Below are 21,290 nucleotides of genomic sequence, written 5' to 3' on the forward strand. Positions count from 1 at the left end.
TTGTTAAAACCAAACATTCTAGCAAATACAATCCAAATAAAACAAATCAATACTCACATGCTGAAGAATGGGGAAGGAAAATGGCAAAGGTCTGTATTTTTATAACTTAGCAATTGTTTCTTTAAGGACAGAAGACCTGGTATGGGGCTAAGGATGTGGGTGGCTCAGTCTATGAAGCTGTCACGCCTGACTACCTGGGTGGGATCCCTGGGTCCCACATGGTAGCAAAAGAAAACTAAATGCTCTGTGGCCTGCACGCAAACATGTACACATATGAATAACTTTTAAGAAAACCTGTATGTATAGCAAAAGCAAACAAACAATTTGAGATGTACCTCAATCTCCAATCTGGCCCAGTGTTCCAGGGAGCATTCGTGGACCCTGGATTCGTGGATCAGCATTCGTACTTGTTTAGAATGTGCAGGGCCTCGGCTCAATTTCAAGCACTATGCACCTGCAAATTGATGATGATGATGATGATGATGCTGATGATGATATCACAACAATACTGTTTTTCTTGTAACTCCTTCTGGTTCCCAACCAAGCTCACCCAAGTCCTCCTCTTGCTCCTTTTCCTTTTACTTCCCAAATCCGTCCTCTTCCTATAGCGCCGGGGTCATCCTCTACTGCTCTGTAAGTTAAGTTAAACATGCTGTTGCTATTTTCCAGTCCACTTGACCATAAATTAGGGAGAGCTGCTCCCTGGGGAAAGTCATGGCCTCAGATAGGCTCCAGCTGTACTTCCTGGGCTGAGTATTAAGTTTTTCCTCTCCCTTCCAGCAGCCTCCATCCTGGAAGCAGATTGCCCTACATAGCAAAGAACAAGAAAATTAAAGGACACATCTAAAAACATTTATAAACATAAGGGCTTATGTTCACATAGAAGATCTAATGTTAAAATTTACATATACATAAAGATAAGACGCAGGCCTCTCAGTAGACTTTAGCCAGCAAATGCACGTTTAGTCAAGCCTCTCTGTGCGCATCAGCCATGGGTACACATTCCTTTTCAGATTTGTGTATTCCACAAAAAAAAAACAAAAAACAAAAAAATAGTAAGATGCTTTCTCGTTCCTACTCACTGGCCAGCTAATCAGACTTCTTTGCAGCCCTGATTCTGCCGATTTGTGGGAGTAAAGAACTTGAGAAGCCTGGCCACCAAAGGCCTCACAGGTATGGCCTGACACAGCTTTGAAGACTCCCTCTTCCCAGGAGGCCTTGGCTAAAGCAAGTGATCCTAAGCCACACTTCTGCAACAGGAAGCAGCACCCACTTGTCCATCAGCACTGAGCTCTTCTGGAGAAAACATGAACCTACATGTCATCTCTTGCTTTACTCACTGTATTAGTCAGGCTTCTCTAGAGTCACAGAACCTATGGTCATCTCTATATAGTAAAGGAATTTATTGATGACTTACAGTCTGTAGTCCAGCTCCCAACAATGGTCAGCAGCAGCTGTGAATGGAAGTCCAAGGATCTAGCAGATGCTCAGTCCCACAAGGCAAGCAGGCAAAGAAGAGAGAGCCTTCCTTCTTCCAATGTCCTTATATAGGTCTCCAGCAAAAGGTGTGGCCCAGATTAAAGGTGTGTGCCACCACGCCTTTAATCCCAGATGACCTTGAACTCAGAGATCTTCCTGTCTTAATCTTCTGGGACTCATAGCCACTGTGCCTCAAGATCTCCATGCCGAGATCCAGGTCAGAAACTTGTATCTCTCAGCCTCCAGATTAGAGCTACAGGTGAACCTTCCAGTTCTGGATTGAAGTACATTCCAGATATAGTCAAGTTGACAACCAGGAGTAGCCACTACAGCCACTAAATGGTAAGAGGACCACTCGAGAGGCTCTGCTTCTTTGTGAACCTGTCTTGGCTTACCCTGCCACCCTCAGCGACACCTTTGACTCTATCAAACATGCTTAATTGGAATGCAGAGCTTCTGACCAGAGATGCCAAGCACTTGCCTTGTGATACCATCCATTCTGGGATTACTGTAACAGTCAAGTCTTAAAGTTCTCCCTCACAAATGCAAAAGGCTAGTGGAAGGAAGGGCTGCATTTTATCCTCCCCCAACTGGTGACCACTGATTGATGAAGCATAGTACACACATTGCATTCCAAAGCTCTCTCTAGACCTCCTGCCCACTGCATCAACAGTGTATTAAAAAAAAAAAAAAAAAAAAAAAAAAAAAAAAAAAAAAAAAAAACAAAGAAAAAAATCTAAGCTTTAGGACAGTTAAAATTGCTCATCTCCTTTGCAGTGCTGGGAATAAAACAGTTTTGATGACGGCTATTCAGCCTCTGCTTCCTACAGTGAATACTAAGATTTTTAGCTCACAAAACATTCACAAGGTGGGGGAAAGAACCCTTAAAAATCTAGCAGCAGGGGGCTGGAGAGGTGGCTCAGTGAGAGCTCTGGCTGCTCTTGCAAAGAACCCAGGTTTGGTTTGCAGCGTCCACAGGGCCACTCACAACTGTTTGTGGCTCTGCTTCTAGGAGATCTGGTGCCTTCTTCTGGTCTCCTTATTCATCCAGCATGTGTGTAGTGTACATACATACTGTGTGAAAGTATGTCACTGGTGGTGGCTTTGGGTTTCAAATGCTCAAGCCAGGTCCAGTGGCTTGCTCACTAGTGTCCTCTCTCTGTCTCTCTGTCTGTCTCTGTCTCTCTGTCTCTGTCTCTCTGTCTCTCTGCCTCTCCCTCCCTGCCCCCCTCCCCCGCTGCCTCTCAAGGTCCTCCTCCAGCACCATGTCTGCCTGCCCTGCATGTTGCCATGCTTCCCTGAATGACACTATGGCCTAAACCTCTGAACTGTAAGCCAGCTCCAATTACATGCTTTCCTTTATAAGAGTTTTCATGCTTTACAATGCAGCATATCATGCTTTATGGTCACAGCAACAGAACCTCGACTAAGACACATAGGTTGAGGCAAAACGTCCATACACATAAAAACAAAAATTAATTTAAAAAAATCTACCAGCAAAAGGTACTTTTGATGGGGGAAAATGTACAATGACTAACAGTACTACATGGGGCTGGGCAGACTTAAAGGAGCCAGGGGAGGGGGCCTCACTCTCCATGATCTATCTAGTCCACCATCTAAAGCTACTTTACCTTCACAAAGGGAGCAAGTGATTTGAGACATTTCCTATTTCTGTGCTGTTGTTTTCTGAAGAAGGGTATGTTCTTAGCCGGGGTCCCACACCAGGGTCCCACACACAGCTGAGCAGTGGTAACAAAGGCATTGTAGCAGGATAGTATGTTACTTTGTTTAATGTTACTTTGTGTCCCTGTTCCTATGACCACCGCACTGCTTTTCTTTCCTTCCTCCCTCTCTCTTTTATTATTATTACTACTTCATGTGTGTCTACCCAGGATATGTGTGTGTGTGTAGCACACCTCTGAGAGACGACAATTGGGGTTGAGTTGAGGTTACCGGGTTTTAAGGTGAATGCTCTTACGGGCTGAGGCACCTTGGAAGTCTCCCACTGGAGTCTTCTTTCTTCTTTCAAGACAGCCTGAGGTTTTAACTGGTCTTGTGCTCTAGTAAATAGACCTACAGACATACAGCAGATTGTTTTCTTTATGTAACTGACAGATGTTGTAAGTTAAATAACATGATAAATTTCACAGAAAGTAATTCTATTTTCATTTTAATGTGTGTATATCTGTGTGTGTGTGTGTGTGTGTGTGTGTGTGTGCGTGTGAAATACCCAATGAAGACAGAAGAAAGTACCAGATCCCCTGGAGCCAGAATTACTGGTGGTTATGAGACACCCAACATGGGGTTAGGAACCAAACTTAGGTCCTCTGGAAATCAACAAGCACTCTTTACCACTGAGCCATCCCAAGAAAGGAGAAAGGGGAATACTAGCTAATCAAACAGAAATACTTTGTCTTTGAAATGTAATTGAATAAAATTGTATAGTCTTTTGAGATCAGTGTGTCTCTTGAGAACAGGCAACTGAGCAAACATGCATACAGTTTTAGTTATTAAGCACATTTGACAGAATTATTTTAAAATTTAAAAATATTTAAACTTTAAATTTCGAATGTTGCTTTTAAAAATAGGATTCCATTTATATCTAGCAAAGAGGGCAAAATTGTAAGTATCAAGTTTTGTGTTACTTGTATTTATGTATTTATTCAATAAAATCTATTTGATTATGCAGGGAAACCACACACACATACACACACACACACACACTCACACATTCACACGTTCACACACAATTACTAAGAAAAGTACTTAGTTAAGAACAGAAGCTCTGGCTGGGCATGGCCGTACATGCCTTTAATCCCAGGACTGAGGAGGCAGAGGCAGAGGCAGGTGGATTTCTTTGAGTTTGAGGCCATCCTCAGCTACAAAGTGAATTCCAGGACAGCCAGAGCTACACAGAGAAACCCTGTCTCCAAAAGCAAACACACAAACGAGAAAGGACAGCAACTCTCTATCGCATACACAAATCTCTAGGAGTTTCTAAAACCCAAACAGGAATGCAGATTATGACTCTGTGAAAGAACTGAACTCTTGAGTCTCAGTCTATTGAACCAATTAAAGGTATCCCTTTCCTTTGAACTCTCTGGAAAGAACTCAAAATAAATGTTAACTGGAGCCTGTAAATCTGACAACCAAACCAGTGTTTGGGAATTCCAGAGATTTGTGCCATGGGAAGAAGCTCAAAGCTTGGGAAAGCTGTATAAACATTCTGTATCTAGAGATAAACAGCTGGGGATCTTTATGACGTCCAGGTTCAGCTTTGTGTTGGCCTTGCTGCATTGTGACTCATTTAAGGAAGGCAAATTGTGAATGGAAAAGATGGAGTCGTCAGGATTAAGAGTACAGTTGCTTTCACTGGAAACAGGAAGTTAACATTTCTTATAAGTCAGAATTAAAATCAATCTCTTTACATGTGATTGACCTAAGTATTGTGGTAAATAATATTTGAAGGTTTCTACCCCACCTTAGATCATTCAGTCCCCAAATAAAAGACATGAAACCTTTATATTTATAAAAAACCTTAAAGCACTAGAACTGGCCAGATACCAGCCTTTTGTGCTACTTTGCCTACCTCCCTGTCACTATCCCCCGAGGTATCAGTTGCCATGTTCTACCTGGGCTGCTCCTGCTCCAACAGGCTGGCTTTCATGGCCATGTTGGAGCCATCCACCTAAGCAAAATGGACTTCTTCCTTCTTCCTCGGCTCTCCTGTGGTCTCTGCCCCAGACCCCAGCCCAGGAACCAAAGCCTGCCTCTCTTCTGCCCAGCTACAGACATCTTTGTTTAACCAAAGGTTTAGATTAAGGAGCAAGGTTTTCATAACATAAGCTGGCATTCCAGAGAATTCACTCATCTTGAGGCAACTAGACCTTGGGATACAGAATTTAACATTACAATACAAAACAACAGACCAAACTTCAACGCCTTTGGGGATTTTATTTGTAGATTTATGTTGTCGTGCTGGAGATTAAACCCAAGGCTTCATGCATGCCAAACAAGAGCTCCAGACCTGATATTTAGAATAATGGTGTTTCTAGAATAATGGTTGTATCCATCTACTGCTTGGATGGCTGTGGCACAGGCTACAGAGCAGATGTCTTGAAATGTATAGATGTTTCTACACCTTATTTCCTTAACAAAATAGAAAACCTATTAACCTACCTTGGGGAGCAATGCTAATTTACAAACAACGTGAAAGATTTGAATATTTACATCAACATATTTCCCAGAGCAGGAGAAAAATCTGTCTCTGCTCTTCCACATCTTTCTATATCTTGACTGGACTATAAGGTGAAGCATTTAGTTATCAAAAAACAATCATAGCTATGTTTACATTGTATTAAAACCAAAGCAGACCATAACACTCCATATTCAAACTCAAATTTTTATTAAAAAGGAGAAAAGTATTGGCATTTTCTTTTCTTTTTGTTTTTTGTTTTGTTTGTTTTTGTTTTTTTGTTTTTTCGAGACAGGGTTTCTCTGTGTAGCCCTGACTGTCCTGGAACTCACTCTGTAGACCAGGCTAGCCTCGAACTCAGAAATCCACCTGCCTCTGCCTCCCAAGTGCTGGGATCAAAGGTGTGCACTACCACTGCCCAGCCCAAGTATTGGCATTTTTAAAGGTACATCAGCAAGTTTTATTTCTTCTTTTACCTTTTTCTGGCCAGAAGACAGACTCTTCTCTCAGATGTGAGCTCTCTCAATATCTCCAAAGTCAACCTCACTTCTAAATATAAACGATCATTTCTAAGATAACACTAGAAGGAACTGCTTTAAATTTGAAATAATCTCAACAAAAAATTTGAAATAAGACATCATTAGAACATTTTCACTGCAGAAAAAAAATTATGAAGTCAGGAAAAGTAAGTAGGTATCATTTAACATTTGGGGGCTGTATAGAAATTTTGGGGGTGGTCCTTTAAGTTTTTGGTTTATTTGTTTTGTTTTGTGTGTGTGTCTGTCTGTATATGCTACCTATATGTGAGTTCCTGTGGTGACAAGCAGAGGGTCTCAGATCCCCCGGAGTTACATCTAATGCTGGGAACAGAACTTGAGTTTTTTGGAAGAATACTCTACTTAACTGTTGACCCATTTCAATAACCCTATGTGTGGTTATCTTTAATCTACCACGAAGTAAAGATTTTCCATAATTGAAAGCTATTTCTCTTCTTAAAGAAAACAGGTCTCATATTTCTAGGGCCATTGTTGAGTATCATATTACTTAGTTATTTGATATGAACCACTAATGATGGACAGCTTGTATTATTTCCACTTTTTCTGTACTGAAACCACATTGTAGCCATAATCTGGTGCGTTTTCCCAATTAATTTAAAGCATTTTAAATTAATATGTCTTTCGGATTGCCTTCCTGGGAAGCACAGTTTAATCTTGTGGATCACTGTTTATACGGTTGTCCTTATGAACCTCGTTACAGACAAAGCAGCTAGTGCCTGGGGACACTGACTTGCCATTCACCTGCTACAACTTGATACAAGCAGGAGGTCATTACCTGTTAGTAGCTTTCCTGGAACTTACACTCACTTCATTGCAGTACCAAGCAGTCACTGAACAAATTTATGTTGAATTCACAGTTTCCACATTAGCATCTCATGTATCTAAATCAGAGCAAACAATCTGTCCTTTGTCTGTCCTACTACACGAAGTGAATCTGCTCTATGCATTAAAAACTGTTCCTGTGGGCTGGAGAGATGGCTCAGCGGTTAAGAGCACTGACTGCTCTTCCGAAGGTCCTGAGTTCAAATCTCAGCAACCACATGGTGGCTCACAACCATCCGTAATGAGATCTGCTGCCCTGTTCTGGGGTGTCTGAAGACAGCTACAATGTACTTACATATAATAAATAAATACATCTTTAAAAAAAGAAAAAACAACTGTTCCCTTGTATTGCCATGATGTGTTCTGGTAAAAGACTCATCCATCAGTCAAGGACTTCTCCAAAAGCTCAATGGCTGTAGCCCCAGGCGCTTGTTTCCTCATCCTGAGTGGTCTCAATGAGAATACCCGATAAACATTTCTCAGGCGGCATCCCTGTGTACAGCACTGTCTATTCTAAGATGCTCCCAGGACATTTAAAATATAACACACAGGAAAACCATACTCATACAATACCTGGTAGGTTAGCAGGTTCTCACTGCACAGCTATAGTCTGTTGTGTTCCTGTGCTAGAACTGCCCAGAACGTTTTTCCTCCAACAAGCATGTGACCAGGTCCTTACTCTGCCTGGGGTAGGACTGAGAAGGTTCTGCATGTGAGCATCCACTAGGGCTAGGCCGGCTGTGACATAAGGAGAAACTGGCTTGGCAAGGAAGAACACATTTTACATGGAAGGGATGGCAAGAGTGGAAGCAGGGTTCTAGTTTTGCAAGCAGTGAATTCTACTCACAGTGATGGGAAGGTAAAGCTGGGAGGGAGGGGAGGCTGATACATGGGGAATGTGGAGACCATAGAGAGATTAAGAAAGGGCTTGCATACTGATGAAGGAATCTGAACTTTGTACCGGTTCACAGATAAGGAAACTGATGTGCCTGGATGTGAGGGCACTTCTTAGTGACTGATACATTTTAATCCCATGGGATTAAACAGACTTTCTTGTTAGAATTTCTCTTTGATTTTTACCAGTTCAGACAAATACATTCTCTCTGCTTAAAAACAAAATTACAAGGGAAAGGCCTCAATACTTAATGGATCTCTTTTATCATCACATTTTTATATAAATTTACATTTTTAGTTCACTAGTAATGTCCTTGCCTAACATGAAGTCCTAGGTTTGAAAAAAAATATTACTTTCTAAAATTACTTTTTAAGATGATGATCTTAAACTTGAGCCATTGTTTATTTTCCTGATAATATATGCACTAAAGTCTGGTCTTCCTTATGAGTAGACTCTCTGCCACTGTATATGGCAATGTAACTGGTGCTGAAGAAATGCCTTCTAAGCAATGATAGCCAGACCACTTCTGGTAGACTTAAGGTGCTAAGCAGGTAGGCAGAGCTTCCGAAGCTAAAAGTCAGCCAAATAGAGATGACATCACACTCTTGGGGGCGGGGGATTGGGGGGAAAACTCTTGGTAGATGACTGGATTATGGGTACCATACTTCATGATTTCTAAAGAGGACCATTTTGACGTCATTGAGTCCTAGACCTTCACTAGAACAGAAGTATTTTGTTAGCTATGGTGAAGAGAACCAGCATGCCCAATGTCATCCTGGGTTAGCAGAAGGCCAGTATTTGAAAGAACACCTAATCCTGGAGTAAAACACAAGAGTGACTGTTTTCTGATGTGATAAGAATGCATCCCGTGGGCTGGGGTGGGCTGGCCTTAGTCTGAGCAGGAACAAGCAGGACACCTGTGAGGAAGCGAAAGCTCCTTCCAGAGGGATAGCCCTTTCTTTCAGGTGAACTGTGGTTAGTCCTGACTCACTCACCTAGAAGGCTCCGGACACTGCGGTGAGAAAGGACACGCAACTACCCATGCCTGAGAAAGAACACAGCATCTGGCATTTCCTCCACTTTAGAACCACACTGGGGCCAAGATCCTGTTCTCCCAGGTAACACTTACTAGATTGGGAGGTAGAATCCGTTCTGTGAGAAGCCACAAACACTTAGCACAGTGTTCATCTTGCTAATGAAATCCAGTTCCTGAATGACCCTAGGTAATAATTAACACCTTGAGCTCCACAATGGCCTAGTCTACTCTCTTGGTTACAAACCTGTCACATTGATTCTCTGGGACAAAGACATTCCCTGAACCCAACTAGTTTAAACCAGAGGCAGTTTTTTTTTTTCCTTTTTAAATTCTGTTTGCATTTCTTAGTACTCACCCTGTGCAGTTGGAGCTGTGGGGAGTAGGGGATGGGAGGATTCAGGCACTTATGGGAAGTCCAGCCTTGACCTTTCAAGTAAAGACAGACTCTGGATTAAAATGCAGAGTTAAAGAAAAATAAAAACTTAAATACAGGAAATGAGAAAATGCAGCATCTTCTCCTCTAGCTTTTATTGGGTTTTTGAATCTTACAGAGCTGGGAAAGGCAGGCCACATCAACCAGAATAAAAATTTTGGAAACAACCTTTAAAATAAAAATTTAGGTGGATTGTTTTAAAAGATAACTGCTAAACATCATTTTAAGTTGCTTTTTTCTTCTATAGCATCCACCGCGAGTCAATACTCAATCTTCTGAGGATGTTTTTCAGTAAACATAGTGGGTCTTTTATGAATAAAAGCAAAGGTAGAATCCAGGGACCTTGAAGGCAGGGTTGATGGCTGTGCTCACGTCCTAAGTGTTCAGCTGGCTACATTAATGTTAATCCTGCTATAAGTCTACTTTTTAAATTGTTCTTAAAAGAGCTTCTTCCAGCTATCCAGCCCCAGACATCAGTCCCTGTGACTTACTTTTAAAGAGCCAATTTAGCAACCAGGTGACCAAATCCACAATCAAAGAGTAAACAGTGAACTGAAGAAACTCCATTAGTAGGGTTTCTATGGTGCTCCTGGTAAACATAAGATTAGAACTTTCAGCTAGGTAGGGGATGGGGTGCAGGGGTGGGAGGGTGATAGAATCCACTGTCAGATAAAAGACCTGAAAGTGGGCTGGAGAGATGGCTCAGCTTGCAGTGCAAACAGGAGAACAGGAGTTGAGACCTCAGGATCCACATTTCCAGCCAAATCTAGCCCATCCCTGTAACCTCAGCCCTGTGGAAAGCCAAGGCAGAGGGATTGCTAGGGCTGAATAATTTCCTGCCTAGCAAGAAAAATGTTAGCTCTGAGCTGAGGTTGGGGGGGGGGGGTAGGGAGAGAGAGAGGGAGGGAAGGCAGAGAGTGCTAGAGGGGACACCAGCAGCCTCCTCTAGTCTCTACAATGTGGAGTCTACAAGGACACACAGGCTCCGGTACCAGCACACTTACATGCACATTGACTCAAACAGATGCATCAATCATCAATCAATCAATTTTTCCTTTTTTTAAAAAAAGATTTATTTATTTTATATATGTGAATACACTGTCGGTGTCTTTAGACACACCAGAAGAGGGCATCAGAACCCATTACAGATGGTTGTGAGCCACCATGTGGTTGAAGGGAATTGAACTCAGGACCTCTGGAAGCGCAGACAGTCTTAACTGCTGAGCCATCTCTCCAGCTCCCAAACAATATTTTTTTAAAAAACAAAAATAAAAGAAAGTTACTCTGGTCTGGGTCTTGCCATCTTCTTGGGAAGTGAAATGCAATGGGTATGTAGACTTAACAAAGCCTTCAAAGCTTAGACAGGATCTAAACAGCCACTAAACGGCCACTCTAGAGGCTGTTTTAAAGAAAGCTGCCTAAATCTTAAGCTAAGACCAAATTTATTTGTCACTCACGTTATACATCCAAACATATTAATGAGCTTAGGGAAGACAACTAGCTTCAGGCACAGTGGAATCATGACATTTCAAGGTGGTCCTAAAGATATATACCTTCTGCTTCCTTCTGTGTTGACCCCAAGCTCAAGCAGCCTCTGAGCCTCTGCCATTGCAGGCTGACAGCCACAAAACTCTTAAGTTACAGGGAATAAGAGGCAGTTTCTTCCCAGGAATTCACATACACAAAATCTCAGTCATTGCCAAGATGTGAGTTTTACAGCCAGCCATCTCTGAATCACTCACTGGAAGAAGGGAGGTGGTAATGGTTGACCACCATTGGAACATTTAGGTTGGAATAGAGAGTACTCGTCCCTCAATCCAAGGGAAGTTACTGGAGGAATAGACTTGATACAAACACAAGCACAAACAACAGCTTTTATTATAAAGTCTATTGCACTGTGAGCCATGACCCGTGGTCTACATTTTCCCTATGATGGAGGATGACAGTAATGTGCCTGTGAGGTCTTTAAGCAGTGAGAACAAAAGGCTATTCTGTTTTATTTATTCATGCAACAGACAAATGATATTCAATATCTATAATACATTAGAACCCCTTCCTTAATGGAAAAGCAAAGTTGGGCAAAATATAGACATAGCCTTCAAAGAGTTATCAGGGACAGAACCACTTAGTACAGAACTGTAGAGTACTGATCTATGTAGTATACAGGGGCAGAGTGGTTACTTTTCTGTTTCTGTGATAAAATACCATGACCAAGAAAAACAGAGCTTATTTTGGCTTAGGATTCCAGAGGGGGTAAGAGTTTGTCATGGTGGGGACCTATGCAAGGAGCAGCAGGCATGGCTGTAGGAGCAGGAAGATGAGAAATCACAACTTCAAACCCAATCAGGAAGTAGAGAGAGGGAATGGAAGTGGGGGGATGTGTTTATAGCCATTTGTAACCTGTCCACTTTGTTCCTGGAAATAACAACTCTGAGACTTCTTATACATGAATAAACGCTTAGGCCAATAGCTTCGGCTCTGTTCCCTGAATAGCTCATATCTCAGTGATCTAGTTTATTCTACTCTCAGCATGCCACGTGACTGGTTACCTTCTCAGTTTCATGTGTCTGTCTCCTCCTCGGAGTTTGGGGCAAGTCTCCTTCACACTTGATTCTATTCCCAGAAATCCTCTCTGTGCCAGAACTTCCATTTTCATCTTCGTATTTCCTGCTTAAGCTAATAGGCCAACAGCATTTTACTGACAGGTGGTGCTTCCGTACAGTACAAGAGATGCTCTCTGCAGGGTGAAGCTATGAAATGTCAAGGCTCATCCCTAGGGACAGATTTGCTCCTGCAAGGCCATACTTTCTAAACTTCCCCAAACAGGGCTATCAACTGGGGACCCAGTGTTCAAATGCTTAAGTCTGTGGAAGACATTCTTATTCAAAACACTTTAAGAGGTATGCACAAAGTTACTCTGAGACACCCAACTGTTGCCTTCCAAAGCAGCAACACATTCAGGAACTGAGGAAGTTGTAGGAACTACAATACACAAAAAGAACTGGTTTGTAAGTGAAATCTGTTATTCCTGAAATGAACTAAGTCAAGTAGTGTTTTTTTCTTTCTCCTTAACCAGAGAAAGTGTGATTATTCATACTATTTTCTTGTAAAAGCAGATATATAAGACTTAAGAACTTATAAATACACACATACACACACACACACATGCGTGTGTGAGAGAGATTAATTCTGAATCTCCAGAAATATACTTCAATCTAATTTTCAAAGCAGCCAGAACCAGTACTTTTCTGGAGAGGAAGCTTATGTAAATAGACAGGTTCTCCGATCTAAAGATCAAAGTCTTGAATGCAAAGTCCTTGATGCCTCACAGTTAATCCGAATGTAAAATGAGACACATACTTGGCATTTAAATTCCATGAAATTAGTTGACCTTGAAAATGGTTCTGGGTGGAAGTTTTTCAAGTGGGAATAATAAATGCCTCCAGGAGATAACTGCCCCATATTCTTTGAGACATAATAGCCAATAATTTGCAATCCCACCTGCCCATTCCAAACCAGAGAGTTCTCCAGGGTGAGTATGAATGAAAGTGTAGCCAGCCAGAGTGAAGCTCTGAGCAGGCTGACTACCAAGACAGCCACTTCTCCTGAACTTGCAACATTTTCAAAAAAAAAAAAAAAAAAGGAAGTTGTATAAAATTTAATAAGCTGCAAGAATTTGTCCATGTGTAAAATTTGAAAGCATCCCTAAAATGAACTCAATAGGGCAGTGATGTCCTCCTACTAGAAACAAATTCATAGCAGGTAACTAGACATCTGTGAAGTAAGGATGTTTTTAAAACAGAGGCTAGTCTTAAGCTTTGATTCAGACACTACTTACTGAGTACCTCTGATGGACCTGGTGGTGTGCTAGCCAGTGTCTGGGTGGGTGGGGGAAAATGCTGTACTTGTCCTTGCCTCATTGTCTCCTGGGAGAGATAAAGCACATAAGCACATAGTTAGAGCATTGTGTCACATATGCCGAATCAGGCATCAGGCTGGAAAAGGGAAAAGCTATGCAAAAAGCCGTGTGGACGTGAAACTACATCACCATCGAGGGCACATGAGTAGTCATGAAGATACATCCTACAGCCTTTAACAAGAGAAAATATGATGAAGTCTGAAACACTGAAAACTCCTGGGAGTCCTTGGGAGGAGCTGACTGGAGAGGATGGGACTTGGAAATAAGAATGTCCAGGGTGGGAGTGGAGGTGGGGAGGCAGCTAGATGCTAGGAATCAAAGCAGGGCCTCATGATTAGGTGAAAGGAGTGGCTGAAGGAGATCCATGATTTGCAAGCTGGGCTGGCTTCATCAACCTGTAAATTTATACGCTCCGCTGTCACTGTCATTCTTAACCATAATGGAGCTCCAAATTTGTTCCCTATAATCATGCCAGAGCACATGGAAGTCCCTGGCTTTCTAGGTAAGGGGTGAACCATAGCACCAATAATCCAAATGAAAATTAACTCATCTTGTTCTCTAAGAGTGAGTGGAAGGAGGAGCTCAGGTTTTGCATCGATTTTATGTGCCTGTTCATCAGCAAAGTGGAGCTATTTGGTGGCCTGTTAGGAAGTTCTGAGTCAGATAAAGGATACAGATATGGACAGAGAGGAGGAGTTGGTGGAGCCCCTGGATGTGGATGAACGTGTGTGAAGGGGGGAAATAGACAAGATATGACTTTTGGGAACACTGGTGTTTATGGCATGATCAGAGATGGTGAAGACAAATGGAAGAGGTTAAATCCAGGGAGAAACATCCGAATTGTGTCCTTGGCTCCAGGACTGGAGGACTCTCAAAAAGAGGAAGGGTGTGGTCATTTGAAGCATATGTCCCTAAGAGGTCAAAGAGGACCACGTCCTGTGTGTGTGTGCAGTACACTACACTACACTGCATTCCGCTGGATAAGCTAAGAGCTATGGTAGAGATAGAAGCAGGCAGGATTGTGGTGGGGCAAACATGGAGCTTTGAGAAAGCAGGGAACCTAAGGACAAGAGGGCTGGGCTACAGAGAGGAAGGTATGATGGACAAGGTGCCTGCAAGGTGCTCCAGGGCTCCCTTCACTTCTAATTAAGATGAAAGAAATCCAGCAGCTTTTTATATGAGCACATCATCACTCTTAGGTGAGGAGGCGAGTACGAGGTGGGCTCAGTGAGCTCCAGATTCAACCGTAAGGAAGATAACGGAGAAAGACACCAGATGACAAACCGATTGGCCCCCATGCACGCCCATGCATCACTGGAAAACCCCAAAGCCCCTTATTTTGTTTGTATTTTTAGTAGTGTTGGTTCCTGTAAGCGAGGTGGCCAGGAGAGAAAAGTGCTGAAGGTGACTAACCCTTTACGAAGAGAGAAGACACTGGCCAGGGGCAGGTGGCCAGCAGGACTTGTCTACTACTGTAGCAAAAGCCAGTCTCAGAAAAGAGGAGTTGAGTGTCACTTGCAACTTAGGTAGCAGTAAGCCAATACAAAACTTTGGTCCAGGGCCCTAAAGGCTGAGAAACGAGCAAAGAGGTTTGCGTTATATTACTCTTTTTCTTAAAATCTATAGACGCCCATTGCAGAATTAGACCCTTTCAAAGGTACTCCCAACCCCCGGCAGGCTGTGCAGCCAAGCCTCCAGGAGTCCCAAGCATCCGTGGGCAGATACTGGAGACACTGCATCAGGGCAAGTGCTGATTTGGAGAATAATTAACTAACACTTCTAAACTCGAAGACCAGCGTACTCTGTGGTCTAATGATTATAAACTTCCCTAGGCCCAATTTCATTTCAGCTGAGTTAAAAACTGACCAATCAGCCACTTAATCCCTTCTCCTTGCTGGAAAGCAATCAAATCTGACTGGTCTAACAACTGACTGAACCTTTCCAGGGTCAGACTAAGGAACACTTTAAGGCAGTCAAATTGGGCTCTTAACAAAGGTTTGGGGTCTGGTCCCCAAACCTCTTTTTCCTTTCTGTTTACTCCCACTTAACCTTGCATTGCTGTGAGGGGCTCTCTAAGAGCCCCTCATCTCCCCTGCCTACGTGCTTAAGGTGGAGTTACATGCAGGATTGTCTTTGTAGTGTGGAGAAGGGTTGTCTCATCAAAAATCTCCAACTTCTGGCTGTGTCAACCCTTCCATCGCGAGGTGGGAAAAGGTATTACTTGGGGTCAGGTAACACAGGTTATTTTGTGTATATCTGAACAGAAGAGAATTCAGAGCCATAACTCGCTGGGTACCAGAGACTATAGGTACGTCCCGAATAAATTCGTGTACAAATAATGTGCAGCCAGTGGTGTCCTTCCTATGAAATATGAAGACACCACACATATAGCACCCATCCACGCAAAGCTCTGTCTCTTTGATCTTGAGATGTGGTGTAAGGATGCTTATAGGAGCTCAAGTTCCTAAGAACCAGACAGGTTGACCCTCTTTCTAAGGGCTTAACCTAGCTCACCTCCCTCCAGCGCTAGTTGCCAGAGTTCCTAGCCTTGGGCACACTGCGTGACTGACTCACTACTAATAAACGTAAATGTATGAGTCCGCGGTAGGTCCTACCGGCCCCCTTTGCTGGCCGATCTACACACCTACCTCCGGGACCAGCCCCGACGCATCCCTCCCCAACTTGCTCCCCTCGGGAAGCGCGCCCAGAAATGGACTCGCCAGCCCACGCTGGGAACTCAAGTACCAATACCATACAACTTCAACAGAGGCTGCCTTAAAACAAAAGAGGCGCCTGGGGAGGTGGGACCTGGACCTCAACCCCCACCCCCAGCCAACTTTCTGTCCTCCGCCCCCGCTCTCCATGTGCGCATGAGCAGAGACGCCTCCCTAGGTTCCTCCCTAGGCGAAACTTTCTAATTCCCTTCTTTGGGCCGGTGGGCTGCCAGGAGCAGCTAGAGCGCTCGCCCGGCAGGGTGAAGAGAACAAAGTAGCTAAGCGACTTGACCCCCTTCCTGGGCCCAGCCCCCGCTTCCGTGGGAGCGGCAGGAAATGGAAGGGCCCCTCTCCTCTCTCCCAACATTTGCCTTTTTCCCCCTCTACCTCTCCAGAAAGGAAGACACGAAGAAAAGACAGGCAGCTTGCCTGCCGCGTCCTCCTTCCCGTGTCGCGACCCCTCGGCTGCAAGGACTGGACATGGGGCTGCTCCAGGTGTTCGCCTTTGGTGTCCTAGGTAACTCAATAAGGGTTGGGGGGAGGGGTGTGCTCCGGCGTTAGGGAAGAAAATCCTCAAGCCGGTTTGCCCCCCACCCCCCGCTTTGAAGGGAGTCATGGGGGGTCGGGGTGGGGGAGAGTGGTTAGAAATGACGCCGTGGGATCGATCGCCACCGCTCTCGCCTCGGTGGTGGCCGGGGACCGCGCACGCGGAGCTCCGCGGACCCGCAACCCCTGGGTTCGGCGCACAGAGCTCGCGCTCCTGCAGGTTTCCGAGGTGATCGCTCCAGGGCTTTGCACCTTTTACCAGTTAAACGCCGTTTCCCCACCGCGGAAGGCTTGGTCCCTGGTGTGGCTGGGCAGGCTGCGGAGAGTCCTGGAAAAACCAATTACGCACAAAAGTGTCGGAGCCTAGAGCAGGCTTCGACTTGGGAACAGATTGGAGCCATGTGGCTTTAATTAACCACCCTTGTTTGTCTCGGGGTGGCACCATGAACAGTTGGGCCGGGTGCTTTGCTGGAATGGCGAAACGTTGAAGCCACTACAGAGCTACAGAGACACACCAGCCGTCTCTAGCTCAGGGAATTAGCTTCTGTGGCAAACCCGGTGCCTCACCCCGGCTCGATCGCCGGTGACCCTGGCGCGTGCACGCGGACATATTTTTGTGCGCACCCCCCCCCCCCCCACGTCCACAGATTTCCCACACTCACACAGAGGATGCGCGCACTGCCCTGTGCACGCGGGTTTTCATTAGCGGGTGTGCAGCGCGTGGCAGGGTCAACCTCAGTGCGCCCTGGTCCAGGCACTTCGAAGTGACTGGGTCACTTCGTCCACCTTTCATAGAAGGGCTCTACTAGGCTGGGGCAGATCAGAGTAGACAAAAGAGTCAGTTGGATTTCCTCGGTGCTGCGCTCAGCTAACTGCTAGTCAAACCTAATGACGAGTCTGGGTTTTTGGTTTTTTGTTTTTTGTTTTTTTTTTATCATCCTCACCCGACTCTCCTTGACCCTCCTTTCCAGGCCTCTTCTGCGCTTATCTCTCCCCTGTGCTTTTTCTATGTATTCTCCTTTCTCATGAGTCCTCTCTGTCTGCGCTTCCTGCTGTTTTTCTATTGCTCTGGCTTGTCCGTTGCTTTCTTTTTCCTTCCTCCTAACCTTGTTGATTTTCTCTTCTGTAGCCCTATGGGGCACCCGAGTGTGCGCTCAGGTACCTGAATTCAGCTATGGTTGCGCGGAAGGCAGCTGCTATCCTGCCACTGGCGACCTTCTCATTGGCCGAGCGCAAAAGCTCTCCGTGACCTCAACATGCGGACTGCACAAACCAGAGCCCTACTGTATTGTCAGCCACCTGCAGGTGAGGCGAGACTAGTGAATGCGTTGTGAACTGCATCCTCCTCCTCCTGGCCTATCAAAGGGGCTTGCCCAGGAGACTCCACATCCTGCTGTCAGTCCAGATAGGAAGTACAACCAGCAGCCTGGGATTAAGCCAGTAGCTCACCCTGTCGTCCCAGTCTCCAAATGCACAGTCGAATCCACCAAACATTTCCTGCCACCTAACACCAACATTGGTAGGGGAAGCCCGGGCTGCAGATGAGCAGCCTGTCCTGTGCCCTGTAGGGTCCCTAGTGTTTTGTTTTTTATACTGTTGGTTCAAACCCTTTTGAAATTGTGTGTTGAAGATGGTCCAGTCCTCTTTGATGGTTGGTGTTGGGTTTTCCATCTTTCACTTGAGTATACGAATGCTCCAAGCACTGAAGTCTTTTTAGAGATGATTCAGTCAGGATCAGACATACTTCCTTGTTGAGAAATGCCAGGGTTGTCATGGCATCGTCGTAGTGGAAGACTGAAATGAAATTTCTGAGCATCGTATGCTTCTAAAAGTGGTCTCAGGTTTTAGGTTTCATTGGCCATATTTAGTTAAGAGCTAATGTGAGGGAAAAAGTCATACAGTATCCTGAAGCAAAGTCTTTTTGTTCAGGCTTATCTCCACCCCTACCCCCCAACACCCTCTACCCCACTCTCTGGGGAAAAATAAAAAAGAGGCTGGAAAGGGAATGGGGCCTTTGGACAGTAACAAGTGTTAGTCTCACGTGTAGGGCAACTTCCAAGGACTGCATGCAAAGCCTTTCAGCTCACCCGTGCTTGTGGGTAACTGGGCTTTGTACATGTACTGCAATGGAGTCACAGTGTGGCCCAGTGGATCCCACTCATTTGCTTCCAGGTTTATACAGAGCTGTCTAGACTGCTTCCTCCTGATTAGAAGGGAGGCTATAATTAAACTTTTTTTTTTTGTAGTTCTGGTAATTGTTCTTCAGAACTAGTTTCCTTGACTACAAGTTAATGAAGGCAATTCATGTTACCTTTTCTAATATTAGCATCTTAATTTCTCCTAAAATGTCTTGCTAACATTTACTTCAGAGGTCAGGGTGCTCTGTCAGTGAATCACCGGATCCTGAGATCAGCTTTGTCCACAGTGAAAACTTAAAAGCAAGTAGAGCCAGCCTCCCTGGTTTGTATGATTCTCTGTGGCACTGTAGAATGCTTGTCTGGGATCTCGAGATCTTCCTTCTCTGTGAAACATGAGGAGGAGAGAATGAAGACATGGTACTGCAGTTCTGATCCCTTTGTGACCCCTCCCTGACTGCCCCCCCATCCTGTCCTGTCCCCTGCCCCCCCATCCTCGAATCATCTTTTGGTGAGAAGTTAATTAAATAAATACAAATGTTAAAGTACAGTCTATATTGACGTTATATCACCTCTGACCAAATTATGTTTATAAGATGTGTATTGGTCTATAGCTATCTCATTCATTCTTCACATCATTTGTAGATGTAAAAATAATCTTTATTCCAGAAAATTTAGGCACAGAGCCAAGCTCCATATGGGAACAGAAGCCCTTAAGTGTTGTTTAAGGTCCACTGTGACATGCTGTGGAGAGGAGAGATCTTACCCTGGAGTGGCTGTGGCTGCCATTTAGAAAAAAAGAAGAGAAAACAAGAAATGAATTGACTTCTGTGGAAACCAAAGTCTGTCCTCATTCTAGCCTGTGCTCATGTGGGATCCTCAGAAGTGTCCTCCGTTTACAGTGTATAGTGATCCCAGCATAGGACTTCCTGCCCCAGATACTCTGAGCAGTTTTCAGGTTAGCCTGCTCCCCATACCCCATCCTTGGACAAACCAGAAACTAAGAGCCTGGCTCCCAAGGCCTCAGGATGCCTTGGCTCATCCTTGGTTCCTGCTTCACATAGGCTTTAGAAAATCAGGAATTGTTTTCTGTTCTTTTGTTTTTTGTTGTTTTGTCTGTTTGTTTTCCTTTCCTTTCAGTTTTCGTTAAGTCAGCAGAAGCTCTCTGATGCTTCTTTTGCATTTGACTTCTGAGTAAGCTGCACACAGAGATCAAGACGTAAGCCGAGACATTTAATTTTGACTAAATTAGTAGCTTATGGAAACAATGTCCTATTTTACTCTTGGTCTTAAGTTGCAGGAAAAGAGGAAACAGTTTTTCTGGAGCATTTTAGACAGTTCAGTAAGTTTAAAAGTGAGAAATAGGCTATACAGCATATAATTTTTCCACACTCATCTTTCTTGAAGGTGGTCGTCTGTCTTCTGTTCTGTGACTTCATGATTTTTTTATTTTTTTTAATGACATTGTTTCATGGACTCATGCAACTGTTATGTCTTCAGGAGGACAAGAAATGCTTCATATGCGATTCCCGAGATCCTTATCATGAGACCCACAATCCTGACAGCCATCTCATTGAAAATGTGGTCACAACGTTTGCTCCAAACCGCCTTAAAATTTGGTGGCAATCCGAAAATGGTATGTGATACGTGTGGGAACAAGTTCCATGGAGTGTGTCTGGGAACTGGGAAGAAGTTCACATGGGTATTTGTGACTATGGTTTGCTTCTTGGTTCTCTGATGAGAGCCCGTGACAGAATTACTGTCTGGAGCACTCAGGTTGCTCAGTTAAATGTGACCTCCTTCCTGAAGTTTGTGCCCTGTCAGGAAGCAGCCTTTGATGGGAGACCAAAGGCGTGTGTGTAGGCCTCACCCTGAGGGGGCTTCTGGGGAGTGAGTGTGGCTGAAGGGAGTCAGGACAGAGCACGGGAAGGCTACATACCTCAGGCCTGTCACAGAACATAGCACAGCACCTTTTTTGTGTTGTTGTTGTTACCAGCCCTCAAGGAAGGAGGTGAGTAACAAAAAAAAAAAAAAATGTATAGCCCCTCCCCCACCTTCCAGCCACAGTAGATTCCTGAAACTACTGATAGTCCCATAAAATAAGAGCCTTGACAAGACTGAGCAGCCTGCTTCCTTGTTTAGCAGTGGTGTGAATGCAGCCTAAGCAGATCAAACAATCAGATATGGTAATGTCACTGTAAAACCAAGGCTGTGTGAAATCTAGGGAATAAAGGTACAGTTGGTGTTTTAGTTACTTAACTATATAACATGGATCTTAGTTGGTTTTTTTTTTTTTTTTTGAACAACATGTTGCTTTATATAAAATACAGGTTGGCTTCAAACTTGAAACCCTCCTACCTCAGTCTCAAAATTGGATTCACAACCTGAGAGTACAGGTATACACTGCCGAGCATGCTGGACTTCATTACATCCTTTTTTTAAAAAAAAAAAAATTACAAGAGTCCTTGTGCTGAACGTAAGCTTGGCCATAAACAACCTGGAAACAGCTAGATCTCCTCATTATGTATCCTGTATCTTCGGAGACAGGCTGGCACTTAC

General features: G+C 44.1%; 1 protein-coding gene across 2 annotated transcripts in view; it reads left to right on the forward strand.

Moving 5' to 3' along the window:
* Window positions 1–16,227: 16,227 nt before the first annotated feature.
* Lamb1 (laminin subunit beta 1) overlaps window positions 16,228–21,290 on the forward strand; it is a 66,200-nt gene continuing 61,137 nt past the window's right edge. Inside the window, exons 1-4 of one of the 2 annotated variants that reach the window (XM_031357366.1) lie at window positions 16,248–16,324; window positions 16,446–16,567; window positions 17,726–17,901; window positions 20,232–20,367. In XM_031357366.1, coding sequence (XP_031213226.1) covers window positions 16,531–16,567; window positions 17,726–17,901; window positions 20,232–20,367 — 349 coding nt within the window. In that variant the 5' untranslated portion in view covers window positions 16,248–16,324; window positions 16,446–16,530. Of the gene's footprint in view, window positions 16,568–17,725; window positions 17,902–20,231; window positions 20,368–21,290 lie in introns of both variants that reach the window. The other variant, XM_031357365.1, reaches the window with a different exon arrangement.

This window comes from Mastomys coucha, unplaced genomic scaffold, assembly GCF_008632895.1.
Source record: "Mastomys coucha isolate ucsf_1 unplaced genomic scaffold, UCSF_Mcou_1 pScaffold6, whole genome shotgun sequence".
Lineage (NCBI taxonomy): Eukaryota > Metazoa > Chordata > Mammalia > Rodentia > Muridae > Mastomys > Mastomys coucha.